The 26,503-nt window shown below is 35.8% G+C and overlaps 1 protein-coding gene across 1 annotated transcript in view; it reads right to left on the minus strand.

The window, feature by feature from the left end:
* Nucleotides 1-1,954: 1,954 nt before the first annotated feature.
* ALDH1A1 (aldehyde dehydrogenase 1 family member A1) overlaps nt 1,955-26,503 on the minus strand; it is a gene marked incomplete at its 5' end in the record, with an annotated part of 53,479 nt that continues 28,930 nt past the window's right edge. Inside the window, 8 exon segments of the mRNA NM_174239.2 lie at nt 1,955-2,559; nt 7,669-7,743; nt 9,017-9,174; nt 14,724-14,888; nt 18,015-18,199; nt 19,967-20,069; nt 24,115-24,228; nt 25,569-25,697. Coding sequence (NP_776664.1) covers nt 2,487-2,559; nt 7,669-7,743; nt 9,017-9,174; nt 14,724-14,888; nt 18,015-18,199; nt 19,967-20,069; nt 24,115-24,228; nt 25,569-25,697 — 1,002 coding nt within the window. The 3' untranslated portion in view covers nt 1,955-2,486.

Genomic DNA, 26,503 nt, shown 5'->3' on the forward strand with positions numbered 1-26,503 from the left:
TTAATAAGATATCCTTTAACTTTTCAATGTTTTAAGAATTATAAGCTTTAGAAATCAGAGGAGAAGGAACACAAATAATGTCTACAAGGTCAGAATGAGCCAATATTAAACAGATTTTTTTTGTTTAATCCTGTAATGTCTTATTTATACAAGGAAGATTTAATTTTCAAATATTTACACTTGCTTCTGGCTTTTGTCTTGTTCTATGTTCATCCCTCTTTGTTCAATATTTAAAAATGTTCTGGTGGAACACCATTACAATATTAACTTGTCTATCTATTAATTTATTTGTGTATGACATTAAACATCTTTTCATGATGTAGATCCCGTCTGGTTTTTGGAAAACACAACCTTCCTCTGTATTTGGCTTTTTTCCCTTCTCAGTGTCCTCACATCTTTCGATTCTCCATAGACTTTAATTCCTCCTGTTTTCAAAATGGTCATTATGTCCCAAATTATGTAAAACAGTCCAGACTGCAAATCTTACTGGCCCATACAAATTAGAGAAACTCTTGCAATTAGAAATGAAATTATTTCAGATCTAAGAAGCTAGTAAATTTCATTCATTCACACATTGTTGCACTTGACCATGGCAGCTATTACAATGTCCTAGTAACAGTGTTACTGAGGAATCTGTTAATGTAAAATTACAAGCTTAACCATGTATATAAAATTTGAATCTGGAAAAAAAGTGTTATCCTTAAGATTACTAGGCTTAAATTTTAAGCTGCTGAACTAAGAGTTTTATAATATGTATGAAAGGAAAGTGAAAGTCACTCAGACATGTCCAACTCTTTGTGACACTATGGACTATATAGTCCATGGAATTCTCTAGGCCAGAATACTGGAGGGAGTAGCTTTTACCTTCTCTGGGGAATCTTCCCAACCCAGGGATAGCACATCTCCTGTATTGCAGGTGGATTCTTTACCAGCTGAGCCACAAGGGAAGCCCAAGAATACTGGAGTGGGTAGCCTATCCCTGCTCCAGAAGATCTTCCCAACCCAGGAATATACAAAAAACATTATACTTGGGCTTAAGTCACTTCCCATGTGGGAGCATAAAAAGAGGCTCTTTGAAGGCAAAAATACATAAGTATGGTCCAGGTAGTTTTACAGGTGATATTTTCCCTGTTGCTTCCCTTTGACCCCTAGATCTCTGATCAGAACACCTTGTTGCATAGAACAGTACCTTCCAACATGGGGTTCTTAATGTTCATTGGTATTAAATGAGTGAAGGGAAAGCAAAGCCTTTGGTTAAATAAATTTGGGGAAAAAACCTATTAAACAAAACTAAACAAGTTTTATGACTTCTCTCAGAACTTAGACTATGCCAATGTGCAATCAGCAACTCCAAGAGGGGAAAATATTATATAGAATTTTTTGATGGAATATGTCCAGAGGTACTATTTTGTAGGACTTCTTTCCTCTTTGTAGGACTTTCCCTATTTTGTAGGACTTCTTTCCTCATTGCAAATTTGCTCATCATTAAGGTCCATATTCAGTCAAATTTCCTTCATGGTGTTCCCAAGTTCATCGGTATTGGTAACAGCTACCCTTTGGCACCTTCCTATCATCTTATGGTCTTTAATTCTCACTTACATTACATGCCCCATCTTTTTTTTTTTTTTTCAGACAGTATCTTTGTTCTCTACATATTAAAGCATTTTGGATAATGGACCATCCACTATTAACCTATTTTCTACAACACCTAACATAGTGCCCAGAACTCTATAGGAACTCAGTAAATGCTTGCCACCTAACTCAAATGTTTGCTATTAATTTCAAAAATTCTTCCAGAAAATAAAATTTGTTTCTTTACTTATTTGAGAATGAGTAGATTAAACTTAATTTTTAAATACATCTTTATGCTCAATTTAACACTGCTTTTGAGTAACAGGGACAGTAAATCACTATAGCCAAAAACTCTACTTAAAAAATTCACAACGAACAAGAATCATGCAAGGTTGTTTTTATTAAGCTGTATGTTTAGGTTACATCTAAGTATTTCAGGCATTACTTCACTTGACAAGCAGACATGACATTTTAGGAAACATTTCAACAAATTTCAAGGACTGAACCACTATGAAGAACAGAACATACATAGTCTGAAGTTAACAGGTATGGTAAGTACTTCAAGGGGTCATCAAGAGAAAGATCCTAAATGACAACTTGTTCTCTTCTATAAAGTGATTATCCTAGGCAAGTAGCTACAAAGAGAAGCACATAACTATTACAGAGCTAGAGAGATTGCATCCACGTCCATTATTTTTATTTCAGGGAGGGCTTGGGTGTCATAGCAGAAGGCTGATGATTCTTTCAGAATAATATACATGTCAAGTTTTCTATGTGTAGTATTAATGCTAATATGATTAGCTTATGTTTAAAGAATCAAGGAAAGAACAATTTTGCATTTAAAACCACTAAGATATATTAGCCACTGCAGGAGATGCTTAGCTATTGAGGAGTCATCTCTGTACTCTCATAGTTTATGAGTTCTTCTGAGAAATTTTGATTGTGACCGTCTTGACTTCTGTGTATTCATGGAAACCATATTCTCCCCTGGAGAGTAGAGAAAAAATGCACAGAATTTAGCAGAGCTGTACAAATACATCATGGTCAATGATTTTGTATAAGTTTGTTCCTGCTTATCTGGCTAGGGACAATGGAAAATATTTTCTGTGGTCTGTGTACAGAAGCATTTCAAAAGGTAGCTAGCCTACCATAAGATATCTGGTCTTATACAAATCCCTTTTGGGAAAACTTTTTACCTTTTTTTTTTTGCACACTTTAAATGATCATGTACACTCAGCTGACTTTTAAGGAAATTGTTCATTTTTGACAATTTTTTCTACTTGACTATAAAAATGCTCACCACACACAAACACAAGTCCAAGAGGAATTTTATCATTTCTAGTTTAGGTTCTAATATATAAGATGGATATATTACTAGAGGAAATGTAGTTATATTCAAAATGTAATCACTTGGGTAGTAGGGAAAAATTGTAGATTCGAGTTCAGTTTAGTGTATTCACCATTTCCAATTGGTCTAGATATGAGGAAGTGGCTAAAAATGACCAGGCTTCTATCTTCATTCTAACTTAGCCTAGTAGTAGTAGTAGTGTTGCTCAGTCGTGTCTGACTCTTTGTGAACCCATGGACTGTGGCCCTCCAGGCTCCTCTGTCCATGGGATTCTCCAGGCAAGAATACTGGAGTGGATTGCCATTCCTTTCTCCAGAGGATCTTCCCCACCCAGGGATCGAACCTGGGTCTTTGCATTGCAGGCAAGAGACCCTGCTTAGCTTAGCTTATAAAACAGAATAGAATATTTTCTAGTTATAGTAGTATCTTTTGATTCTTGGCAAAGGCAAAAACACCCCAGAATAAAGCAAAACAAAAAGCTTGACCTTATTGTTACAGGTTTGTATTTGAGTGTAGGGTTGATTGTTTTGTTTTGATTTGAGAGGGGGAGAGGGTTCATTGGGCTAAAATGTGGGACTTTTTGTGGATTTTTTGATTCATGAAACCCCTGTCATTTGCTATATAACTCTTAAATCCAACCCAAATGATCAGTAATTAAACTTGAGTCAATCAATCAAAACTCTGATATCTTCCTATCAGTTTTATTGAGACCTCCTACCAGTTTTAGAAACTGTGATTTGCCCTTTCTTAAAGAGATAACTAAAAACAATTAGGTTAACATATTCTCTATATTGTTTTGATAAAAGGATTAAATTACATGAACATAAGAGTACTCTTAAAATCATAACACTCATGCACATGTAGACTTACAGAGGAAAAAGATCTTGATCCTTTTCTACCCCTCCCCTTTGGTGATGTAGACAGGTATGTAGAAGACACCTTTTTCTCCTGGGTAACCTAATCCTCTTACACTGATTATTTTCTTGGACCATTAAGCTTCTGAAAATACCTTCTAAAAGCTTCAGTGAGCATGTTCTTCAAAGTAATTAAAGGGTTTAGCCCCAGTTGTCTGAAACCCATTAAAGGATAATATTTTAGTAAGTATTTTTATCTCACAAAGTTAGATATATTAACCCATGATTTTTGCCAATAGACTTTCCATTGTATTTTGGGTTACATGGACACTCGAAACTCTCAGGAGAGTACAAAGTGTGATAATTGTCTTACTTAAGCTGAAATAAACCTTGCTTCTTAGTATTCTGATGTATAGGCATTCTTGTCTTGGTATAACACAAAATACCTGTTTACATTTCTCTTTATATCACTAGTCTATGAGTTATTGGTTCTGTGCTTCTAAAATTGTCAATGTACCAGTCACCTGGCACTTGATTCAAATGCTGATTTTATTTCAGCAGGTCTGGAGAGAGGCCTGAGACTGCATTTCCAACACACTTTTAGATGATACCTGTGCCTCTATTCCAGGGTGCACTCTGGAGTAATAAGATGCAGTAACATATTATGCCTGTTTTTTACCCTGTGTCCAGAAGTTAGCTTGGCACTAATTAATTAAGTAGGCACAGAGGAAATGTTTGCTGAACTGGTTTGGCAAATATAGTCAAGCAAAATCTATTCATGTTAGCCCACCAGTTTATGATACTTTATTTCTCCCCATTTCTGAAAGGGACAGGAAGAAAGAAACATCTTGTGAGGTGTTGAGGGCCAATTAAGTTTGAAATGGCATGCTAGTAAAATCTCAAGTGACCAATGTTAATCTAAGTAAAAATGAGTCCAATTACACACAGAAAGGGATTTCTGCCATTTAACTCATTCCAGGGCTAACATCATGATGGGAGTGCCAACTCTGCTTTGGACACCCAGCATCAGTACCTCAGTGGGGTCTGTATACTATTATTTTTAGCTCTTTAAGGACTCTGTTGATCAATGATCAACCAGATGATCAATTCTACCTTTCCATCTTTGAGGATAAACTGTACCTGAACTCTTGGGAGTCATTTGAGATTATTGCTTCAGCAATGCTCTTTAAACATCTTGCAGTGGATGACTTGTTTATTAAATTTGCCAACTTTGGTTTCAGATAGACATTAACACTAGAATCCTCAGCTGGGATTTTTGAAATAAAAATTACAGTATAATGTTTTCCTTTATATTTTCAATAAGGAAGTTATCTATACCCATAGTCCACATTTTTGGGGAATAATTTATGGTCGATTCTCCTTTTCATCCTTCTCTTATTTGATTTCCTTATGTCTTGAACATAAAGTTTGACTAAATTGTACCTAAAAATCTAACAAAATTTATATGTCTAGTCTGCTTTAATTATTTCATCCCTTCTGATTATTTTATTTTCAACATTCCTAGGAAATTGTATTGGATATCTGGGCCAGCAATCAACTAATATTCAAAATAATCTAAGTTTCATTATAGTTCTTTGTACAAAGTACTTAGTGCTCCCAAGGGACTCCCCAGTAATGGATATTATACAGAAAAAGAACTTGGGGAGGATGAACTATTTGTTGAGTCCCCACTTTGTGACAGTTACAGTACTAAGGAATGAATAGGAAATATGTTCTCTAACTCTCAAAACCATCTTAAAAGGAATATTAACATTTCCCTTTTAAGTAGAAGGAAACAGAGGCTCAGAAGTTAGATAACTTGAACTGGGTTGCAAGGCTACCAAGTGGTAGAGTCAGGATTCAAATGCAGGCTGGTTTCCAATTATGCTTTCTCAGCTATGTTGTGCACTTTTGAATTGATCTTTTGCTACTCTACATCTCCAACAATATTCTAAAGCTATCCATGGCTTTTTACTGCTCCACTAATAATTGTAAGCTGATTTTCTTGAATTCAGTCCTTCTTAATCTGTATCCTATTTAACTCTGAAATCACACTTTCCCCATAATTCCCTACCAGCCAGGCAAATTCACTAACCCCTCAATATGCCACCTGGAATGTTCCTTCACAAATGTCCTTTTCTCTACTTCCTAACATCTGACACTTGTTTCCTGCCCTAGATCAAGTCCTATCTATCTTTTCTGTCACATCTTCTCTTATTCTATCAACTGTCTTTATCAACTGAATTTCCACAGGAGGGTTAGAACCACAGAATCTTAGGCATGGAAAAGAGTTCATAGACCTTTTACTTTCTTCCCTGACTCCTATCCCCACCACAAATGCTGACTTTAACAGATGGGAATAGTGAGACTTAGAGAGATGCTGAAAATGTTATAGTCTAGAGGTGCACAGATTTTCTATGCTCTAATATTGAACTCTGCATTTTAATTGCTTCTCTACCTCCATGACCTATGTATTCACAGTCTGTTACTATTTATTTCATAGTATGTGTTTTTTTTTTCACTATATATATATATATATACACACACACACACTGTATTTTTCACTGTATATATATATTTTGTTTGTTTGTTTGTTACAGGTTCCTCATGTCACTACAATTATATGGAAGATGGGACATGGTATTGTGTTTGTAGGGCTCCAAGGACCTCATATATAGACTAACTACTTAATAAAAGTATATTGAGAAAGAGGATGGATCATTTTAACATGGCCCCCTTTCACTGGCTCCCCAAAGACAGTTGTTTCATTGTGATATTGTTTTATTTAAATGACAAGTACCTAGCTATTTAATACTCTCAGACAGAGGCTAATTTTTACTTGCCATTTACAAAATGAGCAGTTTCACTGTTTGATTTCATAAGGTTTGAATATGATGTGACTTTTCTTTATGATTTTTTAAATTTATTGATAAATGCAAGAAAATTTTAAGAAATAAAATGATTAAAATTGCTTGAGCAAAATTGATCAAACATAACCACTACTTGCTATGCATAAATATGTATGTGTATATTTTAAAAAGTCAGTATGTCCCAGTTTGAAAAGAAACTGAAGGCTCATGAAATCATTTATATAATATATATATCCTCAATGTAGTCATGATTGTAAAATATGTTTTCCTTGAATAAATCTTCCTTTCAGTTTAAATTTTAGAACCAAAAACAACTCATTCAGGTTATTTAAATTTTTAGTCACATCTCTAAAAATATTAACAATGAGAATCATTCCTCCTACACTGAAAAGTATTTTGAGATAAAGACACCTAATTTGTTCATTTAAGAGATATATTCAAATAGCTAAAGCATTCTTATATTTGCACACTTTTTACAATCACCAGTTGGTAGTTCCCACCTCCTTTCTGGAAATGTTTCCCAAATTACATTCATGTATCCAGCAAACAAAAAGTAGGCGATATTTCAAGAACCAATGTAAAGTGCTTAGTATGATCCCTTACAAAAAGTTTAATAAATAATATTTCCCTCTGCCATCACATTTTTGCACTTTTGAGAGTAAATCCAGCATTTAAAAACTATTTGACAATATAAATCTCCAGGAAAGCACAGAAGCAGGTTTTAATTTGAATAGTAACTTCCCTGGTGGCTCAGATGGTAAAGAATCTGCCCTCAATGTAGGAGACGTGAGGTTCAATCCCTGTTTTGGGAAGAGCCCCTGCAGAAGGAAATAGCAACCCACTCTAGCATTCTTGCCTGAAGAATTCCATGGACAGAGGAACCTGGCAGGCTATAGTCTATGGGGTTACAAAGAATGGGACACAATTGAGTGACTAACTCACTTTCAAGGATTATCATAATTCCTTCAGAGTGATAACCATTTTTATCAAGATAAATATTTATCTTAATGAAAGTTATTCTTACAGTTCTCGACCATTTCCAGACATCTTGAATCCACCAAAGGGGCACTGGGCAGATACCACACTATAGCAGTTCACCCTGAAAAGGAAAGAAGTACATTATAGGTCACACTTAACCTATTTAGAACTCCTAAATTTGGAACTTTTGAAATTCAGAGAGTTGTTTAACAACTCTATTAATTTTAATGTTACATAGTCACTTAAAAAAAATAACACTATAAATTAGAATGCAGGAGTGTAAGTATATGTATATATACTGACTACAAATAAAAGCAATGATCCCATGCTATGTGTGGATAGCCATGTTGGCAGTGCACCACGTCCCTGAGAAGTTATAGCTTGAATTATAAAAGATAGAATACCAACATACCGTAAGTGGATGGATACCATTTGTGAGAGATTTAGAGTTTGTTGGATGAGTGTTCTTTACTGCCTATATTCAATAAGCTTTGTGGTACTCTTGTGGGTTGTCTCCTTAGGCTAGAATCAATTTTCTTTTGTAATTGTAATATATCTCATATTACTTAGTTCACTTTTTTCATTAATTAATTGAAAAAATTGCCTAAACAGAGGCTGTGGCAGGAGTTGAATTTCATTATATAATTTGTTTTATCCTTTGCCATATTTTTAAAAAGTTTCAAAATGTCTATATGAACAAATATAAAAACATGAATAATTAGAATTTTAAAAAAATTAAAAACTACATCCAGATTCAGCCACAATCACTGATATAATTGGTGGATTTGATGCATACCCACCTCCATCGACATCAGTGTAGATATTTTTAAAGCTCCCCAGACAATTCTAATGCACAGCCAGTCTTGAGAATCACTGCTGTAGAGTCTGAAATAGTCTGAACCTCAGTGGTCATTTATTGTGTGATCTTGATCAATTACATAAACCCACTAAACTACTGTTTTTTTGTCAATAAATTTACAATACCAATTAACAGTTGCAGTAAGGTAAAATGAGATAATAAATGTGAGGACTACAGTATGGGGCTTATGCAGAATACACAGTAATGAAATACTGACTGTCTCATTGCTTCAGAAAAAAAGATTCTAGAGCTATTGAAAAGGACAAGGATTTTTGGCTGCCTCCCAAACTTTTCAACATCTCAAGGATAAATACTTTTCATGGATTTGGGTGTGACATTATCAGCAAGAAAAATAATCTTGGGCTGTTACTGGGACTGAGTCGACAAAGTACAATTTGATGGAACAAAAATAACTAACAAAGCAGTCCAGAGACTAGGGACTAGGCAGGGGATTCAGTGTGAGTCAGAGAAAGTTCAAAGTAGCCTGCTAATGTGGTTAACATGGAAAAGGTGACATTACATAGGTATGACTTACCACACGGTTCCAGACTGCAAAGCAGAGGAGACTGTGATGGCTTTATCAATATCATTGGTAAATATTCCTGCAGATAACCCATAGAAAGTATTGTTTGCTCTCTTGATTACATCATCTAAAGACTTAAACTTCATGATTTGCTGCACAGGTCCAAATATCTATACAAAAAGAAATGAATGAAATAAGTCAAAGTAATAGATTACAACTAAGTATTTGTATATAATGCTTATAAATATGTCTAAATAATATGTAAATAAAATATTTATATTCATTATATTCAGTTTAATTCAGTTCAGTCTCTCAGTCATGTCCGACTCTTTGCGACCCCATGATCCGCAGCACACCAGGCCTCCCTGTCCATCACCAACTCCTGGAGTTTACCCAAACTCATGTCCATTGAGTCAGTGATGCCCTCCAACCATCTCATCCTCTGTTGCCCCCTTCTCCTCCTGCCCTCAATCTTTCCCAGCATCAGGGTCGTTTCAAATGAGTCAGCTCTCTGCATCAGATGGCCAAAGTTTTGAAGTTTCAGCTTCAACATCAGTTCTTCCAAAGAACACCCAGGACTAATCTCCTTTAGGATGGACTAGTTGGATCTCCTTGCAGTCTAAGGGACTCTCAAGAGTCTTCTCCAACACCACAGATCAAAAGCATCAATTCTTCAGTGCTCAGCTTTCTTTATAGTCCAACTCTCACATCCATACATGACCACTGGAAAAACCATAGCCTTGATTAGATGGGCCTTTGTTGGCAAAGTAATGTCTCTGCTTTTTAATATGCTGTCTAGGTTGGTCATAACTTTCCTGCCAAGGAGTAAGCGTCTTTTAATTTCATGGCTGCATCACCATCTGCAGTGATTTTGGAGCCCAGAAAAATAAAGTCAGCCACTGTTTCCACTGTTTCTCACCTATTTCCCATGAAGTGATGGGACCAGATGCCATGATCTTAGTTTTCTGAATGTTGAGCTTTAGGCCAACTTTTTCACTCTCCTCTTTCACTTTCATCAAGAGGGTCTTTAGTTCCTCTTCACTTTCTGCCATAAGAGTGGTGTCATCTGCATATCTGAGGTTATTGATATTTTTCCTGGCAATCTTGATTCCAGCTTGTGCTTCTTCCAGCCCAGTGTTTCTCGTGATGTACTCTGCATATAAGTTAAATAAGCAGGTTGACAATATACAGCCTTGACGTACTCCTTTTCCTATTTGGAACCAGACTGTTGTTCCATGTCCAGTTCTAATTGTTGCTTCCTGACCTGTATACAGGTTTCTCAAGAGGCAGGTCAGGTGGTCTGGTATTCCTATCTCTTTCAGAACTTTCCACAGTTTATTGTGATCTGCACAGTCAAAGGCTTTGGCATAGTCAATAAAGCAGAAATAGATGTTTTTCTGGAACTCTCTTGCTTTTTCCATGATCCAGTGGATGTTGGCAATTTGGTCTCTGGTTCTTCTGCCTTTTCTAAAACCAGCTTGAACATCTGGAAGTTCACAGTTCATGTATTGCTGAAGCTTGGCTTGGAGAATTTTGAGCATTACTTTACTAGTGTGTGCTGCTGCTGCTGCTAAGTCACTTCAGTCATGTCCGACTCTGTGCAACCCCAGAGATGGCAGCCCACCAGGCTCCCCTGTCCCTGGGATTCTCCAGGCAAGAACACTGGAGTGGGTTGCCATTTCCTTCTCCAAAGCATGAAAGTGAAAAGTGAAAGCGAAGTCATTCAGTTGTGTCTGACTCTTCACGACCCCATGGACTGCAGCCTACCACTAGCGTGTGAGATGAGTGCAATTGTGCAGTAGTTTGAGCGTTCTTTGGTATTGCCTTTCTTTGGGATTGGAATGAAAACTGACCTTTTCCAGTCCTGTGGCCACTGCTGAGTTTTCCAAATTTGCTGGCATATTGAGTGCAGCACTTTCACAGCATCATCATCTTTCAGGATTTGAAATAGCTCAACTGGAATTCCATCACCTCCACTAGCTTTGTTCGTAGTGATGCTTCCTAAGGCCCACTTGACTTCACATTCCAGGATGTCTGGCTCTAGGTGAGTGTGAGTGATCACACCTCCATGATTATCTGGGTCGTGAAGATCTTTTTTGTACAGTTCTTCTGTGTATTCTTGCCACCTCTTCTTAATATCTTCTGCTTCTGTTAGGTCCATATCATTTCTGTCCTTTATTGAGCCCATCTTTGCATGAAATTGGTATTACTAATTTTCTTGAAGAGAATTTATATTCAATATTTCATGTAAATATACTTATGTTTTATATTGACTATAAGGCACTTAGCACATAGTAAACAATCACTAGATGCTATTTTGTTATCAATAAAAATAATAAAAAGTACAGCCAAAATCCCTCAAACCACAGACCATTATAAGCTACAGCAAATATTCCTAAAAAATGTTAGCAATTTGTGTTCACCAATACCTACAAAGAATTATATACCATCACCAAATGAGGTTCATTCTAGAGATGCAAGGCTGATTCAGCATTCAAAACTCAATCAGTATATATCATATTTATAGATTGAGGGAAAAAATACCACATAATCATCTCAGTCGATGCAGGAAAATCATTTGATAAAATCCAATCTCCTTTCCCCCTCAACAAATTAAAAATAAAAAGGCATTTCTGAACCTTATCAAAGGCATTTATGAAAATCTTACAGGTAATATCATATTCAATGGTAAAGACTGAAGGCTTTCCTCCTAAGATAGAGAGCAAAAAGACACCCATGTTTACTGATTTTATTAACACAGTGCTGGAATTATAGCAAGTGAAAAAGGCAAGAAAAAGAAATAAAAAGGCATACAGATTAGAAATGAATAAAATTGTTCCCATTTGTAGATGACATAATCGTCTACATATAAATTACCAAGGAATCTCCAAAAACCTTCTAAAATATCCAAGTTCAGTGATGTTACAGGATACAATAAAATATACAAAAATCAAGTACACTTGTATTAATACATACTAGCAATGAACATGTGCATATTGAAATCAGAAATAACCATTTACTCAAAAAAACTTAGGTATAAGTTCAATAAAACATTTATGGGACTTGTACACTGAAAAGTACAAAGTGCTAATGAAAGAAATAAAAGAAGATATACATAAATGGAGAGACCTACTATGATCAATAATGGGAAGTTTTAACACAATAAAGATGTTAATTCTCCCCAAACAGACTGATATGTTTAACACAACTCCTCTCAAAATTCCAGCAAGATTTTAAAATACTTATGAACAGGTTATTCTAAAATTTATATGGAAGAGCAAAAGAATTAGCTTAGCTAAAACAATTTTGAAAAAGAAGAAGAAAGAGAATGCAATCTTTCCGATTTCAAGACTAATTATACAGCTACTAAAATCAAGAGAATATATTTAATATTTTGTAATAATCTATAGTGAAAAGGATCTGAAAAAGAATCACTGAACCACTTTTCTGTGTACCTGAAACTAACACAACATTATAAATCAACTATACTTCAGTAAAAATAATTACATTTTAAAAAGGAGTACAGGTAGAGAAATAGACACATAGGTCAATTGAAGGGTAGAGAACACAGAAATTGATACACACAAATACACATAACTGAAATGCTGACAGTTGCAAACATAATGAAGTGAAAGAAAAACTGCCTTTTCAACAAATGATGCTGGAGCGATTGAACATATAGACAAAAACAAACAACCTTTACTTAAATCTCACACCTTGTATAAAAATTTAACCTAAAATGGATCACAGATTTATGTGTAAAACATAAACTATAAAGCTTTTAGAAACAATAAAAAAAAATTACACAGAAAATGTTTTTTTGGATCTAGGAGTAAATAAAGTGTAGCTCATAGGAGTTGACACCAAAAATACTATTCATAAAAAGAAAAATAAATAAATTGGATTTCCTTAAAATTAAAAACTTTGGTCTGAGAAGGACCCTGATAAGAAAATGAAAAGACAAGCTACAGCCTGGGAGAAAATATTTACAAACCACTGAGCTAAAAAACAGTTAAGTGTCTAGACTGTGTAAGGAACTCTCAAAACTCAACAGTAAAAAGCAAACACTCCAATTAGTACATGGGCAAAATAAATCAGACATTTTATCAAGGAAGATATCAGATGGCAAATAATCCCAGGTAAAGATGTTCAATATTACCAGAAACTGCTTCTGCTGCTGCTGCTGCTGCTAAGTCCCTTTAGTCGTGTCCAGCTCTGTGGGACTCCATAGATGGCAGGCAGCCCACCAGGCTCCCCTGGGATTCTCCAGGCAACAATACTGGAGTGGGTTGCCATTTCCTTCTCCAATGCATGCATGCTGCTGAGTTGCTTCAGTTGTGTCTGACTCTGTGCGACCCTATGGACAGCAGCCCTACAGGCTCCTCTGTCCACAGGATTCTCCAGGCAAGAATACTGGAGTGGGTTGCCATTTCCTTCTCCCTACCAGCCACTAAGGAAATGCAAATTTAAACCTCAATGAGCTATCACACCTATCAGAATGATTAAAATAAAAAATAGTCACAGCATCAAAATAGTTAGCAAGGATGCAGAGAAATTGGGATCATTCATATACTGCTAATGGGAATATGAAATTGTTCAGCCATTCTGGAAGATTACCAGTTTCTTAAAAAGTTGTATCTACCATATGACCCAGGAATTATATTTCTGGGCATTTACTCCAGAGAAGTGAAAACTTACGTTTACACAAAAGCCTGTATACTGATATTTATAACAGCATTATTTAAAGTAGTCTCAAACTGGAAACAGCCCAAACTTCTTCAATGAGTGAATGGTTAAACAACTATGGTGCACTCATTATGAAATAGTCACCTATAAATAGGAGCAAATTATTCTTACATTCAACAACCTAGATAAATCTACAGAGAATTATGATGGGTGAAAAAAAAGTCAATCCAAAAAGGTTGCATGACATATGAATTCACTTATGTAACATTCTTGAAATGACAAAATTATAGAAATAAAGACGACATTAGTGGTGAAGAGAAAGCTGAGGATTGAGGATGGGGTGGCCTAGGAGGATGTAGATCTGACTACGAAAGGGAAACATGAGAAATTCATGTGATGATGAAATGTTCTATGTCTTGACTGTATCAATGTTAACATACTTTTTGTTATATTATAGTTTTATAAGATGTTACCTATTGAAGGAAACCGACAGGGGCGGTCCTAAGATGGTGGAGGAATAGGACGGGGAGACCACTTTCTCCCCCACAAATTCATCAAAAGAACATTTAAATGCTGAAGGAAACCAAGTAAAGAGTACACGGGATCTTTCTGTATTAGTATTTCTCACAATGACAACTGGATCTATAATTATCTCAAAATAAGGAGTTTAATTTTTAAAAACCTGCATATCATTTTATTCTTTCCCAATTATTTTCAAATACATTATTTGCAAAGGAGAAAAAAGCTTCAGTGAATGTGGAACTGTATTTTCCATTTAAGTTTGTGAAGGAAGCATTTAGCAATTGTTAAGCATCCTTATCTGTGGTCATCTGGAAATTCTTGGCCTGACCAATGAATTCCTGACTATTTTTAGTCTTAATAAAAAATTATCATTTATCAGTATTAGAAATGAAGAGTAACATTTATGGAGAAAGGTGTTCAAAGAACTGAGTATGTTAAAGGAACACTTCGTATATATCCATGCAGACAAAATATGGCAAAAAAGAGAACAGAACAGAATGAAACCATTTACCTCCTCTTTGGCAATGCGCATATCATCAGTAACATCAGAGAAAACTGTGGGTTGGATAAAGTAGCCTTTATTCCCCCAAGGGCCTCCGCCACATTCCAGCTTGGCCCCCTCCTTCTTCCCACTTTCAATGAGGTCAAGTATTTTTTCATATTGTTCTTTATCAATCTATTGGGAAAATATCACATGAAAAGTTAGAAAAAAGTGGCAACTTGTAAAGATAATACTTTGCCCAGCCTGTAAATAAGGGTTTCAAAATGCTCAGATATTGTTATTAAGTTAAATATTCCAACCAAAACAGCTGACAGAGGCTCAGATTCATTGTTGGGCATGTTTAATTCTCATGACTTTTCTGGAAAGAAACCTTGAAGATAAATGTTTGTATTTAGCGTTGGTTTTACAGTTATACAAGAGAAGTATATTGGCGCTGCAAGCATGTGTATACCTTTTCACGTGTGTGTGTGCCCAGACACTAAGTTGCGTCCTACTCTTTGTGACCCCATGGAACATATCCCAACAGGCTCCTCTGTCCATGGGATTTTCCCAGGCAAGAATACTGGAGTGGGTTGCCATTTCCTCCTCCAGGGGATCTTCCTGACCCAGGGATTGAACATGCATCTCTTGTGTCTCCTGCACTGGCAGGCAGATTCTTTGCCTTGAGCCACCTGGGAAGCCCATAATTTTTCATACAACTGTCATTTACTTACATGGAAAGAAATGCCTGTTAATCATCAACCAGTCTTACCTGGAAACTGTAATCCTAACTGAAATTAAAAGACAGAAGAAAAAAAAAGAAAACTTTGATACTGGGTTTCATTAGACATGGTAGCTATAAAGCAGATGCTTTGTGACTTCAGGAAGACTTTCAGATCTTTAGACCTCAGGATGAGATTCTTCTCCTGACTGCCCTCTGTGGCCAGGTCCATGCTGACCACAGCCTAGTTATCTCACCCACTTCAGGTCCCTCCAAGGCAGTCAATAGGTCTGGTTCTAATTTCTGACCTGTCCTGATTGTTGCCAACCTGCTTTGTTAAACAGACCACATCTAAATATATTTTAAGAACTACAAAACTTAAACACTTTGTTTTACGATATTTTTATAAGGAAAAGAATGACTCCAGAATTCTAACTGGGAACATCAGGAGCACATACCTCTACTCCATGCACTGGGATTGGGCCTACCTATTACCTCAATTCCTACTTGGTGTGGGGGCAAGGAGGGGACTCCAAATCACTGGTGAAGACTGCCTTGTCTCAGATGTGGCTGGAGTTAAGTTTTAAAGGGAAAACACTGGGGATCCAGGAGTTAAGGTGAAAGCCTCTCACCAATTTACCTTGTCTCTACTCATTATTTAAAAAGTTGTTCTTTATCTTTCTCTTTGACCCTACAATCTTCCGTGTCTTCTAAATCCCAGCAAAAGACTTCATGAAGTTCTCAATGCACATAATCCAGCTCCTATATCAATTAGATTAAGCGCTATGTGTGTGTATATATATATAAATATATATAAAACAAATTCTTCCTTGGTAAAGTCCTTTTGCAATTTAATTTCAAAGACCAGAATGTGTATTTCCTTAAGGATTTGGAAATAATCAGTATTTTCACTCGAAAAAGAAGTTATAATATCCATATATATACATAATTTTACAAGTTACAACACATATTAAAGCTTATAAATGAGTGTCCCCACAAGCTCCTTCTTATAACAATAGAGTATTTTAAAAGGTAAAGACGTCTCATGGACTTTTTAGTCTTTTCCTTCTCAAAGTCCCAACATATCTACTTTTTCTGCTTATTCAATGCAACCTGTGACCAAAATCTTTTCACTTATAAAGATTAAATTATTATGTTAAGCAGTTAGATCACTAAGTTAGATCACTCACTTAAGAATCCTATGGATGGAAATTTACCTCAAGTCTATTTTAACTTCCTTCTCTTAGGAATAATGAAGTGTCCTAGCTCAATTTTTGAGCCTCTGGTTGAATCTTGCAGATCCCCCGATGGGGAGAAGTATTGCCCAACAACACTGAATATTAAGTTATCTTCTCTTCCCTCATTCTCTCTTCTTCTTTCCTTTTCTCTTTGCATATATATGTTTCTATCTACCTATTTATCTATCCATCGATATCTATCATCTATCTATCTATTTATCTATGTCTATTTGATATATTTGTCTCAAATGGGAAATGTGCTTTACTTTTCCATAGACATATATTTAGAGAAAGAAATAATCACAGGTAAAACCTTAGAGTCTCATCCTTTCTTAGAATAGGAGACCAAGTCAAAATTGAATTTACTATATGTCTTGGCATCCATATGAAAAGTTACCAAATATGATCAAAATTAGCAACTACTTTTATGTACTCACTAAACACAAAGATAAATATAAAGCATAACAGGCTTAGACTTAACAAAATGTATACATCCTTTTTACCAGTTACTTTAGGGCTTTTAGGTTTCAATATTTGGTATTGCCTAAGTCCTAAAATTTTCCTAGTTGAATATCTTGGCATGAGGAGGAAAATACAAGACAGCCTCTTAGCTTTCTACACTGTAAACTCTATGAGATCATGTAAAAATTCTGCTCTGGATCAAGACCTCAAAGAGCAGGAGTAAATTTAGCACCTAAGGTCCAGGAGCTTGAAAACAGACAAAGAACAAAGAACTGTGTAAGGGAGAGGGAAAGCTGGGCTTAGGACAAGAGAGACACTGACAGTGGTTCTAAGCCGACAGAAGAAAATGGGGACCCTCAGGAATAACTGGGCTTTAACAACTAAAATGGGAAGTTCGGTACAAAGTCAGAACTCAGGACATTTTAGGACACTCATGCTATTTTTAGAAGGTCAGAGTGACTAAAGAATTTGGAAATAATTTAGTCATGCCGGCTGCCTATATCTGTGGGATGGAAGCTGAAAAAAAGGATTGATGCTGAAGACGAAATAAACGATAGGATGGTATAAGAACTTCCAAGTGGATAGGAACTGTATATAGGACATCAGAGATGTACAGACTGAGAAAACGAAATCTTTAGTATTTGTTACTTTTCCTCACGTCTTTAATTTCCAACATCTCTTTAACTGTTTCTGGATGTGAAAACTGGGCAACACAAAATCAAGATACTTTCTTTACCATTGGGAGTTCAATTCATTATTTTTTTAATCACTAAACTGATCAATATCATCACCAAGGAATATATGTGGATGGGAAATAATCATATTCAATTAAAACCAGACCTAAAGAAGATACTTTACTCTTAAGCCCTGTGAACGCTATTCCATCAATTTTACACTCACCTGAGGGCCTTGACTGACTCCTGGGGTCAGAGGATTTCCAAGAACATACTTTTTCGCCCGCTCAACACTCCTTCGAACAAACTCATCGTAAATTGATTCTTCTACAAAGAGACGGGATGCAGCTATACAACACTGGCCCTGGTGATAGAATACTCCTTGGTGTGCAAATTCAACAGCATTGTCCACTGCAGAGAAGACATTCATGTTAAAGAAAAGGCATTTTCTAAAATTAATATATTTTTTATATATCTTTCTTAGAGGCGATATGGTGGTATAAAAAAGTCATGAGTCATGTAGTCAAACGTAGATTCAATATATTCTACCTCTTACCAGTCAGGTGACAATTGAGCCTTTCTGATCCTTTATTTGCTACTCAAATGACAGTAAAATAGTAAATTCTGAAATATAATGGTTATCAATACAATTTTGATATGAATAATTCCAAAATTTGGAAAGTAATCTATGATTAAATCTTACTTCAAGTCACTTTTATAAGTCACATTTATAGTTAAATGACTGAATATTTCTTTCAGGTCTAAGGTTTTAACTAATGACAAAGAAAATATAAAATATCCACTATGTTAAGAATGTAAAAACATTCTTATATACTCTGATCAATAGAAAAAGTGGTATTTCTAAGAAAAATCATAACCCCCTCAAAACCCCAAACAACTAATATTCAGAATTGCTCAACCACCTTACAACCCTATTCTATGAAAATTTTTCCAAATTTATCTAAAGTGTGCCATGTTATTTCACATATGCCTATAAATTCTTATCTGTTTATTTGAAATGGTTACAAGGGTCTTAAAAAGAGGAAATAGTTTGTTTCATTAGTAGATCCTAAACAACCAGAAGAAAGTTTTCTTTGCATTTTAATTTTATGAATGCAGGAGATTTAACATTATAGCAACTGGCTATTGTTATCTTTATTTGGGGCTTCCCTGGTTGTTCAGATGGTAAAGAGTCTGTCTGCAATGCAGGAGACCTGGGTTTGATACCTGAGTTGGGAAGATCCTCTGGAGGAGGGCATGGCAACCCATTCCAGTATTCTTGCCTGGAGAACTCTGATAGAGGAGTCTGGCGGGCTACAGTCCATGAGGTTACAAAGAGTTGGACATGACTGAGCGACTAAGCATAGCATCTTTATTTTGTGAACTAATCACGTATGCTTAAGTTGTAGCAAAAGCATTTTACAGAAAGGTTTGGTAAAATGAGAAATCATGTCATGTCTGTAGAATGTATAATAAGGTAGTGGGCTCTAAATGGTTGACTGCCTCAAACCAATAATGCAGCTCTTAAAGATACAGAGGAATGTTTGTTTTCTGCTAACTCCCCAATTAGGAAATAATTGTGGCATTTTACTTGATAATATAATCAGGATGAACTTAGGATATAATGGAGTCCCATCATAATTAAATATTTAATATATGTAAATTCAATTACACCTGCTAGAAAAAAAAATGAAAGAAATTATTTAAGTAGTTGGTGTCCTTTCCTCTGGCCATTTCATTCAGTGAACGTGTGATCCCGACAGAAGGGAGATGACAAATGCACAACTTGCTGTTTCTCCAGCTGGTCTTAGTGCAACATGTCTGAGGGTATCTTACCACACTTAAGGTGATGCTAATATTTAAGGTATGAAATTAAGAATGTATTTTATGGCTTCTAAATGCATAACAGTTTCTTGAGAGTTCAACTGAGAAAACACCAACTGAGCTATGAGGAAGCCGGAGAAAACAGCAAACTATTCCAAATTAGGAAGAAATTGTGTCTGCGTTGGACTTATCTAGGCTTTGTAACTTTAGGACAGTTTAACAGATTTTTAAGAGTGTATTTGAACTCTGGTTAATGCCTTACACTTTGACATTAGAAGGAAACCCTTTACCATATGGTACTACCCGGCCAAAAAGGAGGAAGTGTGAGAAGTGAGCAGAGTGGCTTTTACTCACAGTCGGCATCAGCAAACACAATGCAAGGACTCTTTCCCCCGAGTTCCAGGGACACCCTTTTCAGATTGCTTTTCCCAGCAGCTTCTTTGATCAGTTTGCCAACCTGAAATGGAGCATTACAAAGGAGGAGGCTTAATCTGCTCCCATCAAGGCAAGATTCTTTAGCAATTTAAATTTATATGACATTTGTGGGAGAAATGGCATTTTTTTTTCAGATTTGACAGCTTCCGCTACCAAAGGCTCTTCCATCCAAGCATAAACATATGATATATCATGAAAACAGATATATTGAATGTAATAACTGATTTGATATACATGATTTTGCTGTACACGGCACAACAGGTTTTTCATTTTAACCAGAGCTTCATCTTTCTTCTGTTCAATCTGATATATCATGATTCAACCATAACTTAATCTATTTTGACTTTTCTTCCCTCTGTAGAAATACAGAAAACTCTATCCATATCCAAACAAAGTGGCATATCTACCACCCCCAAATCTCTGTGTCTCAGTACATGCTCACCCCAACTTGGGCTGCCTCCAATCCTATCATTCCTGGGTCCAGCTTGTGTCTTAGCTCCTCTTTAGCATTCTATGATGACTCAAGATGAACGTGACCCTTTCTTTCTCTGATCCCCAGTAAATTCCCTCAAAGGAACTCTGTCAGAGTTTCCCGTGGATTATATCATTTGTATACATATCAGTTTCCCAAACAGATGTCACCTGCCTGGTAGCAGTAACTGTTTCTCTCTCACTCCCTCTTTCTCCTGCTGTCCTCCATACCTTGAATATTGGAACTTGGAGAAAGAAATTGGATCTGTGCTCTGTGCTCTGTGCTGCTACTTTAGTTAGCTGGAATCTTGTACTTGTTTCTTCTTTAATGCTAGTGGCCTATCTTCAGGGAAAGAGTTTTCTTTTTTTTTCCTCTGCAGATCACTTCCCATCAAGATTATTTTCTGTAGTTGTTTATGTTTTTCTCGTTTCTGAAACCTGGTCTTGTTTTACAACTATTTCCTCTTTATTATTTCTTATTGAAGTCTTAGTACACTAAAATGATCTTTGCTTTTCTTTTTTACAAGATGATTCATTTTATCTTGCTTTTTTTATTCTCTGGATCACTTTTCTTTTTCAATGCATCAATTTTAATAACAAGTTTCTATCCTGACTAAATAAATGATAGGTAGACGTTGCTGAGTGGGTGTTTGAATTTTAAGTGACTACTGAACTGACCCCTACTGTGCATTACAGAGTAAAGCATTAATTAATCTGCTAATATTTTCATCTTATGTAAAATTTACATGCCCCAAATCAAACCTATAAAGGTAAGTTAATTAAAATAATAAAAATAAACTAAAAGTAGACTGGCAATGGGGAAACCCTGTTTGAAATTTCTATGATATCCTATTTTGCTTCCACAACATATTAATATTTCTCATGACCAGTTTCAAACACTGAATTTTCATTTCAGGTGATTAGGAATCTTGTATTTCCTAAAAATGCCTTTTTCCCTTTGAATTCTCCAAATTCTTTCTGCATCTTTTTAATGTTTTTTTTTTTTTTCTTTTATTGGCTTAGAAAGATTTGCTGGAGATACTTTATTAAAGTAGGTCATTTTTGTCTTGGGGAAGGGAGTAAAACGAGAGGTATTTTTCTAAAAGCTACAGGTGTTAAACTAGCATGAAGAATGGTTAGAAGTATGAGTGAGAAAGAAAGGTTATACTTTTGTTTGTGTAATTTGCAGATAAAAGGTTTGCTTGAGTTTTCCCAAGTTCAGTTCAGTTCAGTTCAGTCGCTCAGTCGTGTCCGACTCTTTGCGACCCCATGGACTGCAGCCAAAGGTCTAGGTAAAGTCAAAATAAGGAAGAATCAGTCTTTGCCCCATACTTTTGTTTCCTCATTTGGAAAAAAAGTGAAACTTTATAATTTTTTTCTCAAAGAAAAGGTAAGCACTGCAATGAAGAGAAGGGAAGCACTATTAAGACTGTTGTAAAAGATACATTCCATGATATTGTGGCATTGCCATGTGGGGCAGAAGTAGCGAAAGCTCATAAACATGTTCTAACTTAGCACGTCTCATACAACATGGGTTGATTACTATTTTAAATGAATCTAATGGGACATTAAAATTCTAACCTTGCCAGAAACATTTTTATATGAGCATAGCTGCTATAAAGGACTGCAAAAATATAAAATCCATAGTTTGCCTCTTTCATGGCATTTGGCAAGTTTATTTCTACCTGCTAAGCCACAAACTTGAAGCTAAAAGAGGACAACCCATAAAGACTGATTTTTCTGTGTGATTTCTAAAGTCATCTTAGTCAAACTTAATTCTTTAATACTCAATCAGAAGTAGTTACTATACTGGTTTCTGGAGGTAAGAATGGATAAGATAGTCTTTGAGGAAAGTCAGCAAAGTGGAGAGAGATACATAACAAAGCAAGGAGCATGTGCTGTTACAATTGTATATCAAGATATCAAGGACGATGGGAGCACAGATGGAAAGCTTTAAATTTAGGATGCTCCTGGGACTGCAGAGAAAGTCCAGGTGGCCTGTGGTGGGAGCCCCATTGTGGGAGGTGTGGCCATGCATGAACAAAAACTTATGGGAATGAAAAAATACAGGGAACAATCAGAAAATGATGGGGCAGTGATGAAGAAGTATTATGTGGAGAGGGGACCTCTTCCCTCACACCTGAACTAGTGTGAAAAATTAAAGAGTGAGGGAAGGAACAAGAGAATGGAAATGACTATAGAACACATAGTCATCATGCCATTTAGTGGATACTTCGTAGGATGCTAAATGTTTTACCACTCATTAGCTTATTCAGTTTTGATACAATTCAATAAGGTAGATATTATTATTCCCATTTTACATATAAAGAAACTCAACTTTAGCAAGGATACTTAACTTTTGGAAGACACACTGCTATGAGGCATAGACTTAGCATTTGAACACAGATGTTTCTTGGTCTTCTAATATCAAAGTTTTGAGGGAGAGGGGCAGATAAAGTGCTCCCAAAGTGCTATATCATCTCAGGGATGAGTTAAGACCAACAGGCTGTGGAGATGGCATCTGGGAACAGCAGCCTCTGACTCAGACAAGCTAGAGAAGTGTGTGGGCCAGACTTGGACCATAAGCAGTACATGGGCCCTGATGAGGATGGTCTACAATACTAGGCTGAGGAATTTGAAATTTCACGCTTTACCTCCTCTGCTATGATTTCAACCTGTGACTTCATAATTTTTCAGTTTATTGCTCTATCTCAAACATTCCCAATTGTTTTATCCCCAGACTCCTGAATGAAGAATTGGTTTTCTCCTATCTCAATTAGGAATTTGTAGAATGTCAACTTTTTCTACTCTATGTCTATAAAACAACAAGAAAAAGTATATAGTTATCTAGCTTAAAAAGGATCAAGAAAAATAAAATTTTATTTTCTATTACTTTAGTTCTCTATGTAAACTTAATTTTTATATTGAAGTGGCTAATCAGGAGTATAAAATAATCAAATTAGCTTTCCCTTACTATCTGGAATGTTCTTCCTGTTTCTTTCTCCACAAAGTTTTAAAAAGTAAACATTTTCAACACCCAGAGCATTTAGAGAGCATTTACCAGCTCTCTTCTCCTCTGAAGCGCCTATGGCTGGGATCCTGTTCTTTCACCTTCTGGATAGCCAAGCTGGAGCCAGTGAAACAGAAAAGTTAGGATCCAGGAAGCGAAGCTGCTGGCTTCTTTTCGGAATGTTCACGGGAGAGCGCCAAATAAGGAGCTAAGGGTGAGGCTCTGTTCTTTGATCTTCCTAATCTACAGGTTAAAGCTACAATTCATTCATACACATCACTGTGGCCTAATTTATATCTTCTATCATAAACCTTACAAATCATATGACAAGTTCTGATCAGTCATATTTCTCATCACACAAAGTAATAACATACTAAAAACAGTCTACTCCAATCCTCCCACATTGTTAATAGGTATTCCGTTTCATCTCAATGACATCTGCTTATGTTCTATAAACATGTTTGAAGGCTAGAATAAGGAACAAATCATTAAAAGAACTTTTGTTTTAAGGAAACGTCGGCTTAAAGGCAGTAACATAAAACACGCTTCTGACTGCTTCACTACTGGCCTAAGTAAATGATGTTACCTCTGTCGATCCTGTGAAGGCCACTTTGTCTACATCCATGTGAGAAGAAATGGCTGCCCCTGCAGTAGGCCCATAACCAGGGACAATATTCACTACTCCAGGAGGAAACCCTGCCTAAAAGACAAGTAAAATAGTTAGAACAGAGTTGATCATTTAATTCTACAGAAAAAGAGGAGAGTATGGAGCCAAAGCTCCCTCTTGATGCTAATCTTAGGAGTTACTCTACAAGTTAAGATTTATCTAAGTGGTTTTATCATTTCTTCTTCTTCTTCTTCTTCTTCTTCTTATTCACTGCTTAGCTCACTTAACCTCAAGGGTTGCATTAAAGTCCACATTTGACTTTCATGGTTCTTCACCCCAGTGATGGCTGTCTCAAATTTCATAATACTAACTCAAGATAGTATGTGTAAAAGTGTTTGGTAAATTATTCACATGGAAGGAAAATAATGTCTTTTATTATCCATTCAGCAAAAATAAGAAGCCAAGGGGATGTTAATATTTTTAGCTTTTACCTGTTCATTGTCAGGGCATACTAATTTGTTTGCAAATTCCTATCCACATTATTTAATCAGAAAAAATGTTAGGTTAAAAATGCAATGGTCACTGCATTCATGATCAAGCATCACAGATTGATTCCAATCCAATTATAGAATTATCAAGTATAAAACAGTGTGGCAAATGAAATAGCACATTAAAATTTCATGTTATTTGCATCAAAAAGTCTCATTTTTACATTTCTTTTGCCTACTTTTAATTTGGAGTGCAGAATATTTTTAAGATATGGGTCCAGATTTTCTAAATTTTAAATTTCTCAGAACTAATTCTTATTTTTAAAATATTGGTAAGATGTGAAGGAACAAGGTCAAGAACTTGTTTACAAGAAAAAATAAAACAACCTGGATAGTCAATGAAAATAAATTTTATGTGTTCTTTTGTCAGCTTTTGAGCAAGAAAGTAAATGCAAAAGAAACTGTAATAGAAAAGAGAATACAAACTTATTCCCTCACGGGTGAATTGTTTAGAAATAATATAGCCCAGTACCACAAACAAGCTCAGAGGACTCCAACCTTCAGATAGGCCAGTTTAAATAAATATGCAGAACTTCCAAGTCATTAATAGCAGTTATAAACCAACTTGCATTTCAACATCTGGAAAAAAATCATACCAATTTCAACATGAATCTGCATTTGTGAATGTTGGGCAAAAGAAATAAAAAAGAGCTCATAGGTGACAGTTTGACATGAAGCTTTTGAGTCTGACTTCCTGTCTCCCTTTGGGCAGAGGTTCATTTGGGTTGACTGCCAGAAATCCTTGCCAATAGCCACGTGTAATGTGTCCCCACTGGATAGGCGCCGTTGGCAGATAATGTAGTTTATAGTAGCACCAGATGAGGTCTTCCTACTATCAATTAGGATTCCTGAGATCTTGCACACATTTTGATTTTGCAAACATACCTCTTTTATTAAAGATCCCATGTGAAGAGCAGTCAGAGGGGTTTGCTCTGCTGGTTTGACAACCACTGTGTTTCCGCAGCTAAGGGCAGGCCCTATCTTCCAGAGGAACATGAGCAATGGGAAATTCCACTAGAAAGCAATTTATAACAATAGATTCTTTGTATTACTGAAAGCCACATTTGCTAATCTAACTTCTACATTTTATGCTCCCCGTAGATGTTAAATAAGAATTGTAGTAGTTTTGTTTAACCATCTGTTATATCCTAATTAAGTTCATTGCTCAAAGCAACTCATAAATGCTAAAAACAACAACAACAACAACAAAACAAACTCCAAATAAACTAGATACAGGAAGAGAGTAGGAGAAAGTCATAAAATTTTATCAAGTGCTATTATTTTGAGTTTATTTTCTACCAGGAAAAAAAATCACTGCATGGTTTAGAAAACAAATCTTACTATTAAATATAAGTTATCTGTGTTTAAAAAGTGTAACTATTCCTCACTCCTTAATAGGTCTTTAATTACAACTATTTACCCAATAATAATATTTACTAATATTTACTTCCACTGAAAACAGCTTGCTAAAGGCAGAAGTCTAAAGTCTGGAGACTGACAGGTTGGTTCAAATCTCAGCTCAATCACTGAGCAGCCATGTGAATTCAGACAAGTTATATGCACTCTATATGTGATTTCATCATCTGCACATGCTGACAACAATTCTCTTTACTTCAGAACGCTGTCCTGAGGACTCACATAGAAAGTGGTCCAAATGTTTAACACAATGATTGGTTCACCACAAACAGTAAATATTAGCAATTACTACTATTCAGGATTGTGTAATTTTATGGATATTATTGGGAGTTTTGAACTAACAAGCAATTTCATTCAAAACGTTGGTATGTGTATATTTTAGTCTCATTGGAGCAAAAGATAGT

This window comes from Bos taurus, chromosome 8, assembly GCF_002263795.3.
Source record: "Bos taurus isolate L1 Dominette 01449 registration number 42190680 breed Hereford chromosome 8, ARS-UCD2.0, whole genome shotgun sequence".
In the NCBI taxonomy this organism is placed as follows: Eukaryota; Metazoa; Chordata; class Mammalia; order Artiodactyla; family Bovidae; genus Bos; species Bos taurus.